This window comes from Ascaphus truei, chromosome 13 (genome assembly GCF_040206685.1).
Source record: "Ascaphus truei isolate aAscTru1 chromosome 13, aAscTru1.hap1, whole genome shotgun sequence".
NCBI lineage: Eukaryota > Metazoa > Chordata > Amphibia > Anura > Ascaphidae > Ascaphus > Ascaphus truei.
Window position 1 is genome coordinate 7,387,063 of NC_134495.1, and position 9,800 is coordinate 7,396,862.

Below are 9,800 nucleotides of genomic sequence, written 5' to 3' on the forward strand. Positions count from 1 at the left end.
GGGACACCCTCCCTCACCCTCCGTGTATCTGGTTCTCTGGAGGATTGGGGCTTCCCCTCATGAGGGGTCTTTTGACTCAGTTATTTATTTATTTTCTATTGTTAATTTCTGTTTTCTTTATCTTTTCTTTTCTAGCATTTGCTTTACTATGTATCCACCACTAGGTGGTGCTGTGGCATTGCACTTGCAAGCACCGGGCAGTCTCTTTCTGTTTTTAAAAACGAAATAAACCTGCAAGTTTATTTTACCAAAAGTCTTGTTCAATCTAAACCCAGAGTGTTTGAGGTATAAGCTCTGTTCCACCGCAACACCACGATCTTCCCATCGTTCCCCATTTTAACCCCAGCGTCCCCCATGATCTTCCCATCTTTCCCCATTTTAACCCCAGCCACCTGTGCTGAAGCAGGGAAATCCTGAATGCCAGACCTGTTGGATTGTCCCTTGAGGCTGGAGTTGACCACTCCTGGTTTAGAGGGATCAGGTCTGTGAGGTCGCAGTCCCAGGAAGCTCGCCGCTGATCAGCTCTAGTCACTTGTTATAAGTGCTCTGCTCAGCCCCGAAAGCTCCAAGTAACTTGTTACCCGCATGGGAAGATGCCCCTTTCCTAACACACGGACCGCAAGTCGCTGCTTTCCTTGCTATCGGAAATAGAATAAAAAGACAATTACAATTTTTAATGAGTACATTTGAAGGGGCTGGAAACAAATAACAAAAACAACGTTTGCGGTGGTCGGACCCTACATGGCGAGGGAAGCGCACGTATGCGCACAGTGTCTGGATCACAGCGCAGAATTATTGAAAGAAAGTTCAGCGCTGGAAAGCACGCACAAGATTCAGTGTCGCCGAGAGTCAGAGGGTTGTGCAGAGTAAGCGCAGTTTTTAAATAAATGGCGACACACAGCCTTTTTAAACAAACAATTCACGGGGGGCTCTTGCTGCCTCGAAATGAACCAGTGCCCAGAGAGGGTTGTGGGAATGTGCAGGCAATGGCTGGATCCTTGTGTGTTAAATCTTTGCTGCCCGTTCCCCATACTAACAGGCAGAGGACGGTCCCCACCCTCGCTGCTCTTTCATGTAATGACTTCACGGCCGGCGTAATCTGCAACACAATGCCAAGGCCTATCTGTCACCAAAGAGACTTGTACTCACATCTTATCAGGGGGGAAAAGGTGGGGAGACGGCTCGCTTGACCACGGTTTTCAGGGGAAAAGACGCAATGATCAGGTTACACTATCAAACTATACAATTCATTACATGTCAGGGGACCCGCACATTAGCTGCTGTTTTAAACCTCTAAGTATTATTATCCGGGGGGGTTTCCTCTCTGCATCATGAAGGAAGAAGCGAAGACTCAGATTCCCTGTCAGTTCCACCCGTTTCTATCACAACGATCACTCATGGTGGGAGATGTTACCTTATCTGTGTCCACCTTGCCGGTGTGAGCTCCGGTATGAACAGAACCGACCCACAGGCAAGTTTCCCCCGCCACTCATTTCGGGTGTGCCGATTAAACGTAACCTCCGTTACTGTGCGAGTAATCCATCGCTGGTTCTTCCGAGAGCGGAACGACGCTGGACAATGCTACGCGACATTGTCAATTCAATCCTCGCGTAGGTACGCTTCAGGCATCTCCTCCTCGGACGAGCTGCTTGCCGGGGATCCCCCTCCCGGTGGATCACCTTTCTCCTCTGTAATAGATTTCCTGATCTCGTCCGCCTGTGTGGCGGCCAGCTGGGCCTCCGCCGTCCTGGCGAGATCCCGCACCTCCTGCACTTGAGTCTGGACCAGCTGGAGGTGGTTTCGGACGGTCACAGACGCCTGATCAGCTCCTGCCAACACAAGGGAAGGATTTAGCTGCCTTTTCTTATATTATCAACCACAATAAGGTTCTGAGTGATCAATAAAAAGAGCGCGGTTAAAACCCACTCCTGGATCCTTCACGCGTCTCGCACAGGTTCCTTAATCCTGTTCCTTCCCACTACAGATAAAGGACAATGTTTGTAAGTGGTGCCAAGTCGTAAAGCCCCCTATGTCCCGGGCGGTAATCTATACGCACAAACCAACGTGTTACACTGAGTGACAGTTCTACGCGGCGTATACCTTCATCCATTCTTTATGGTGATAATTTAACGAATCCCAATAAATGTGAATTGTAAATTCCGGAGCGAGACAGAGACACGCCTATAAATGCTAATCTTCTGCCCCCTAGTGGTGTTAGAGAGATTTTCTGGAACAGGAAAGCCTCGCTTATTGCACGCAGAGATCACACAACAAACACAAGGGATTGTTAAACGCGTCACAGCGACGTCTCACCGGCTTGGTACGCTGCCTCTGCGGCCATCGCCGACAGGTTCACCGCGCGCAGCCAACTGGATTCAAACTTCAGGCATTCCTCGTGCAGTTTCTTCATCTTCAGAAGGAGAGCAGCGTTAAGACAAAGCGTTCCCAACAGGTGTCCGGCGGGGTCACCGTCACCGACTTTAAAAGCAGCGGCCCTCCCTGAAACCTATGCGAGTCCAACGCAGGAGCGGCCAACTCCAGTCCTCAAGGGCCACCAACAGGTCAGGTTTTCAGGATACCCATGCTTCAGCACGGGTGGCTCAATCGAAGACTGAGCCACTGATTGAGTCACCTGTGCTGAAGCAGGGATATCCTGAAAACCTGACCTGTTGGTGGCCCTTGAGGATAGGAGGTGGGACCCTCTGCCCTATTGCATACAGGTTCATCAAAGTCTTGAGGACCTGGAGCTGACCCCCCCATGGTCCAACTCATATCATGGTAGTATTTTGCCCCCTTAGCATTCCCTGTTTTTTATTATCATTTAAAATGGGATTATCTTAATCTCTGGCGGTTGCCATGGTAACAGTTAGACTGCGCTGGGCTCTGGGGAGAACTCCATTTTAACCTCCCGGACCCTCATTTCAGCCGCTCCTATCTCCTGAGTTGAACATGAGATTTTTAAAAATAGAAACCGCGTTGGAAAGTGCGAGAAGAGATCTCTTCACGGAGCGCCGTGCGCGCTGCAGCGCCTAAAGGAACTGGTCTCCTGCTTCTGTGCATCTCGCTGCAGATTTAATTCACACCCCAAGGGGTGAGTGCTTAATCTAGTTACTAACGGAGAAAGGCCTGGTTTTACCTGGACACGAGCGCCGACGATCACCTGCCAGATGGCGCTTTCTTCTTTCGGGTTCATTTTGTCACGGCTGGCAGTGTATCTCTGCTGCAGGGAGATGAGAGTGTACACAGCCTGCGGCAGAGAGAGGAACGCGGGAGAATTCGGTTACACAGGATGGAAAGAGAAACTGAAAGCAGAGTACTACAGAGACAGGGAGGGGAGAGAGACGGAGGGGAGAGAGATGGAGGGGGAGGGGGAGGGGAGAGAGACGGAGGGGAGAGAGATGGAGGGGGAGGGGGAGGGGAGAGAGACGGAGGGGGAGGGGGAGGGGAGAGAGACGAAGGGGAGAGAGACGGAGGGGGAGGGGAGAGAGACGGGGACGGAGGGGGAGGGGAGAGAGACGGAGGGGGAGGGGAGAGAGACGGAGACGGAGGGGGAGGGGAGAGAGACGGAGGGGGAGGGGAGAGAGACGGAGGGGGAGGGGAGAGAGACGGAGGGGGAGGGGAGAGAGACGGAGGGGGAGGGGAGAGAGACGGAGGGGGAGGGGAGAGAGACGGACGGGGAGGGGAGAGAGACGGAGGGGGAGGGGAGAGAGACGGAGGGGGAGGGGAGAGAGACGGAGGGGGAGGGGAGAGAGGGGGAGGGGGAGGGGAGAGAGACGGGAGGGGAGAGAGACGGGAGGGGAGATAGACGGGAGGGGAGATAGACGGGAGGGGAGATAGACGGGAGGGGAGATAGACGGGAGGGGAGAGAGACGGGAGGGGAGAGAGACGGGAGGGGAGAGAGACGGGAGGGGAGGGGAGGGAGAGACGGGAGGAGGGAGAGACGGGAGGAAGGAGAGACGGGAGGAAGGAGAGACGGGAGGAAGGAGAGACGGGAGGAAGGAGAGACGGGAGGAAGGAGAGACGGGGGGAGGAGAGACGGGGAGGAGGGAGGAGAGACGGGGAGGGAGGAGAGACAGGGGAAAGAGGGTGGGCAGAGAGGGGAGGAGAGGGGCAGGGTCTTCACTTTGTTGCCTTCCATACCGCGCTTTGTAACCAGCAGCTATACAGAAGTAAATAAGTCGTACAACCCTAAGAGAGCGTGTGACCGTGTCTTACCGTGCAATAATCGGTTAAGGCTTCAATGAGCGCATAGGTAGTCTGTGACAGGAAGGTAGACGTGCTGTCCGTCACCAGAGATGCTGCCCTCTTTATCAGGGACTCGTTGGAGAGAGTGGGCTCTGATCTCTAACAACAAAAAGATACAAAGCTTATCAGGCCCTGAGGGTATAAAACATGTAATACCAACGTACAATCTCAGCCAGACGTGAAGCAGCTGCCTGTCCGAGAGGTTACTGCACACACACAGTGCAGCAATGAGTAAGCCTCCCGCTGCCTGTCCGAGAGGTTACTGCACACACACAGTGCAGCAATGAGTAAGCCTCCCGCTGCTTCTCCGAGAGGTTACTGCACACACACAGTGCAGCAATGAGTAAGCCTCCCGCTGCTTCTCCGAGAGGTTACTGCACACACACAGTGCAGCAATGAGTAAGCCTCCCGCTGCCTGTCCGAGAGGTTACTGCACACACACAGTGCAGCAATGAGTAAGCCTCCCGCTGCCTGTCCGAGAGGTTACTGCACACACACAGTGTAGCAATGAGTAAGCCTCCCGCTGCTTCTCCGAGAGGTTACTGCACACACACAGTGTAGCAATGAGTAAGCCTCCCGCTGCCTGTCCGAGAGGTTACTGCACACACACAGTGCAGCAATGAGTAAGCCTCCCTCTGCCTGTCCGAGAGGTTACTGCACACACACAGTGCAGCAATGAGTAAGCCTCCCTCTGCCTGTCCGAGAGGTTACTGCACACACACAGTGCAGCAATGAGTAAGCCTCCCTCTGCCTGTCCGAGAGGTTACTGCACACACACAGTGCAGCAATGAGTAAGCCTCCCGCTGCCTGTCCGAGAGGTTACTGCACACACACAGTGCAGCAATGAGTAAGCCTCCCGCTGCCTGTCCGAGAGGTTACTGCACACACACAGTGCAGCAATGAGTAAGCCTCCCGCTGCCTGTCCGAGAGGTTACTGCACACACACAGTGCAGCAATGAGTAAGCCTCCCGCTGCCTGTCCGAGAGGTTACTGCACACACACAGTGCAGCAATGAGTAAGCCTCCCGCTGCCTGTCCGAGAGGTTACTGCACACACACAGTGTAGCAATGAGTAAGCCTCCCGCTGCCTGTCCGAGAGGTTACTGCACACACACAGTGCAGCAATGAGTAAGCCTCCCGCTGCCTGTCCGAGAGGTTACTGCACACACACAGTGTAGCAATGAGTAAGCCTCCCGCTGCCTGTCCGAGAGGTTACTGCACACACACAGTGCAGCAATGAGTAAGCCTCCCGCTGCTTCTCCGAGAGGTTACTGCACACACACAGTGCAGCAATGAGTAAGCCTCCCGCTGCCTGTCCGAGAGGTTACTGCACACACAGTGCAGCAATGAGTAAGCCTCCCGCTGCTTCTCCGAGAGGTTACTGCACACACACAGTGCAGCAATGAGTAAGCCTCCCGCTGCCTGTCCGAGAGGTTACTGCACACACACAGTGCAGCAATGAGTAAGCCTCCCGCTGCCTGTCCGAGAGGTTACTGCACACACACAGTGCAGCAATGAGTAAGCCTCCCGCTGCATCTCCGAGAGGTTACTGCACACACACAGTGTAGCAATGAGTAAGCCTCCCGCTGCCTGTCCGAGAGGTTACTGCACACACACAGTGCAGCAATGAGTAAGCCTCCCGCTGCTTCTCCGAGAGGTTACTGCACACACACAGTGCAGCAATGAGTAAGCCTCCCGCTGCCTGTCCGAGAGGTTACTGCACACACACAGTGCAGCAATGAGTAAGCCTCCCGCTGCCTGTCCGAGAGGTTACTGCACACACAGTGCAGCAATGAGTAAGCCTCCCGCTGCATCTCCGAGAGGTTACTGCACACACACAGTGCAGCAATGAGTAAGCCTCCCGCTGCCTGTCCGAGAGGTTACTGCACACACACAGTGTAGCAATGAGTAAGCCTCCCGCTGCCTGTCCGAGAGGTTACTGCACACACACAGTGCAGCAATGAGTAAGCCTCCCGCTGCATCTCCGAGAGGTTACTGCACACACACAGTGCAGCAATGAGTAAGCCTCCCGCTGCCTGTCCGAGAGGTTACTGCACACACACAGTGTAGCAATGAGTAAGCCTCCCGCTGCCTGTCCGAGAGGTTACTGCACACACACAGTGTAGCAATGAGTAAGCCTCCCGCTGCTTCTCCGAGAGGTTACTGCACACACACAGTGTAGCAATGAGTAAGCCTCCCGCTGCCTGTCCGAGAGGTTACTGCACACACACAGTGTAGCAATGAGTAAGCCTCCCGCTGCCTGTCCGAGAGGTTACTGCACACACACAGTGTAGCAATGAGTAAGCCTCCCGCTGCCTGTCCGAGAGGTTACTGCACACACACAGTGTAGCAATGAGTAAGCCTCCCGCTGCTTCTCCGAGAGGTTACTGCACACACACAGTGTAGCAATGAGTAAGCCTCCCGCTGCCTGTCCGAGAGGTTACTGCACACACACAGTGCAGCAATGAGTAAGCCTCCCGCTGCCTGTCCGAGAGGTTACTGCACACACACAGTGCAGCAATGAGTAAGCCTCCCGCTGCTTCTCCGAGAGGTTACTGCACACACACAGTGCAGCAATGAGTAAGCCTCCCGCTGCCTGTCCGAGAGGTTACTGCACACACACAGTGCAGCAATGAGTAAGCCTCCCGCTGCCTGTCCGAGAGGTTACTGCACACACACAGTGTAGCAATGAGTAAGCCTCCCGCTGCCTGTCCGAGAGGTTACTGCACACACACAGTGTAGCAATGAGTAAGCCTCCCGCTGCTTCTCCGAGAGGTTACTGCACACACACAGTGCAGCAATGAGTAAGCCTCCCGCTGCTTCTCCGAGAGGTTACTGCACACACACAGTGTAGCAATGAGTAAGCCTCCCGCTGCCTGTCCGAGAGGTTACTGCACACACACAGTGTAGCAATGAGTAAGCCTCCCGCTGCCTGTCCGAGAGGTTACTGCACACACACAGTGCAGCAATGAGTAAGCCTCCCGCTGCTTCTCCGAGAGGTTACTGCACACACACAGTGCAGCAATGAGTAAGCCTCCCGCTGCCTGTCCGAGAGGTTACTGCACACACAGTGCAGCAATGAGTAAGCCTCCCGCTGCTTCTCCGAGAGGTTACTGCACACACACAGTGTAGCAATGAGTAAGCCTCCCGCTGCCTGTCCGAGAGGTTACTGCACACACACAGTGTAGCAATGAGTAAGCCTCCCGCTGCCTGTCCGAGAGGTTACTGCACACACACAGTGTAGCAATGAGTAAGCCTCCCGCTGCCTGTCCGAGAGGTTACTGCACACACACAGTGTAGCAATGAGTAAGCCTCCCGCTGCTTCTCCGAGAGGTTACTGCACACACACAGTGTAGCAATGAGTAAGCCTCCCGCTGCCTGTCCGAGAGGTTACTGCACACACACAGTGCAGCAATGAGTAAGCCTCCCGCTGCCTGTCCGAGAGGTTACTGCACACACACAGTGCAGCAATGAGTAAGCCTCCCGCTGCTTCTCCGAGAGGTTACTGCACACACACAGTGCAGCAATGAGTAAGCCTCCCGCTGCCTGTCCGAGAGGTTACTGCACACACACAGTGCAGCAATGAGTAAGCCTCCCGCTGCCTGTCCGAGAGGTTACTGCACACACACAGTGTAGCAATGAGTAAGCCTCCCGCTGCCTGTCCGAGAGGTTACTGCACACACACAGTGTAGCAATGAGTAAGCCTCCCGCTGCTTCTCCGAGAGGTTACTGCACACACACAGTGCAGCAATGAGTAAGCCTCCCGCTGCATCTCCGAGAGGTTACTGCACACACACAGTGTAGCAATGAGTAAGCCTCCCGCTGCCTGTCCGAGAGGTTACTGCACACACACAGTGTAGCAATGAGTAAGCCTCCCGCTGCCTGTCCGAGAGGTTACTGCACACACACAGTGCAGCAATGAGTAAGCCTCCCGCTGCTTCTCCGAGAGGTTACTGCACACACACAGTGCAGCAATGAGTAAGCCTCCCGCTGCCTGTCCGAGAGGTTACTGCACACACAGTGCAGCAATGAGTAAGCCTCCCGCTGCTTCTCCGAGAGGTTACTGCACACACACAGTGCAGCAATGAGTAAGCCTCCCGCTGCCTGTCCGAGAGGTTACTGCACACACACAGTGCAGCAATGAGTAAGCCTCCCGCTGCCTGTCCGAGAGGTTACTGCACACACACAGTGCAGCAATGAGTAAGCCTCCCGCTGCCTGTCCGAGAGGTTACTGCACACACACAGTGTAGCAATGAGTAAGCCTCCCGCTGCCTGTCCGAGAGGTTACTGCACACACACAGTGTAGCAATGAGTAAGCCTCCCGCTGCATCTCCGAGAGGTTACTGCACACACACAGTGCAGCAATGAGTAAGCCTCCCGCTGCCTGTCCGAGAGGTTACTGCACACACACAGTGTAGCAATGAGTAAGCCTCCCGCTGCCTGTCCGAGAGGTTACTGCACACACACAGTGTAGCAATGAGTAAGCCTCCCGCTGCTTCTCCGAGAGGTTACTGCACACACACAGTGCAGCAATGAGTAAGCCTCCCGCTGCTTCTCCGAGAGGTTACTGCACACACACAGTGTAGCAATGAGTAAGCCTCCCGCTGCCTGTCCGAGAGGTTACTGCACACACACAGTGTAGCAATGAGTAAGCCTCCCGCTGCCTGTCCGAGAGGTTACTGCACACACACAGTGTAGCAATGAGTAAGCCTCCCGCTGCTTCTCCGAGAGGTTACTGCACACACACAGTGCAGCAATGAGTAAGCCTCCCGCTGCTTCTCCGAGAGGTTACTGCACACACACAGTGTAGCAATGAGTAAGCCTCCCGCTGCCTGTCCGAGAGGTTACTGCACACACACAGTGTAGCAATGAGTAAGCCTCCCGCTGCCTGTCCGAGAGGTTACTGCACACACACAGTGTAGCAATGAGTAAGCCTCCCGCTGCTTCTCCGAGAGGTTACTGCACACACACAGTGCAGCAATGAGTAAGCCTCCCGCTGCTTCTCCGAGAGGTTACTGCACACACACAGTGTAGCAATGAGTAAGCCTCCCGCTGCCTGTCCGAGAGGTTACTGCACACACACAGTGCAGCAATGAGTAAGCCTCCCGCTGCCTGTCCGAGAGGTTACTGCACACACACAGTGCAGCAATGAGTAAGCCTCCCGCTGCTTCTCCGAGAGGTTACTGCACACACACAGTGCAGCAATGAGTAAGCCTCCCGCTGCCTGTCCGAGAGGTTACTGCACACACACAGTGCAGCAATGAGTAAGCCTCCCGCTGCCTGTCCGAGAGGTTACTGCACACACACAGTGTAGCAATGAGTAAGCCTCCCGCTGCCTGTCCGAGAGGTTACTGCACACACACAGTGTAGCAATGAGTAAGCCTCCCGCTGCCTGTCCGAGAGGTTACTGCACACACACAGTGTAGCAATGAGTAAGCCTCCCGCTGCTTCTCCGAGAGGTTACTGCACACACACAGTGCAGCAATGAGTAAGCCTCCCGCTGCTTCTCCGAGAGGTTACTGCACACACACAGTGTAGCAATGAGTAAGCCTCCCG

The 9,800-nt window shown here is 54.6% G+C and overlaps 1 protein-coding gene across 3 annotated transcripts in view; it reads right to left on the reverse strand.

Annotated features, from left to right (window-relative positions):
* Positions 1-659: 659 nt before the first annotated feature.
* The window catches only part of DIABLO (diablo IAP-binding mitochondrial protein), a 17,048-nt gene continuing 7,907 nt past the window's right edge, over positions 660-9,800 (reverse strand). For all 3 annotated transcript variants that reach the window (XM_075568256.1, XM_075568255.1, XM_075568254.1), the window contains exons 3-6: positions 4,216-4,344; positions 3,137-3,247; positions 2,314-2,410; positions 660-1,829 (exon numbers count right to left, since the gene is read on the reverse strand). In XM_075568256.1, coding sequence (XP_075424371.1) covers positions 1,600-1,829; positions 2,314-2,410; positions 3,137-3,247; positions 4,216-4,344 — 567 coding nt within the window. In that variant the 3' untranslated portion in view covers positions 660-1,599. The remainder of the gene's footprint in view (positions 1,830-2,313; positions 2,411-3,136; positions 3,248-4,215; positions 4,345-9,800) is intronic.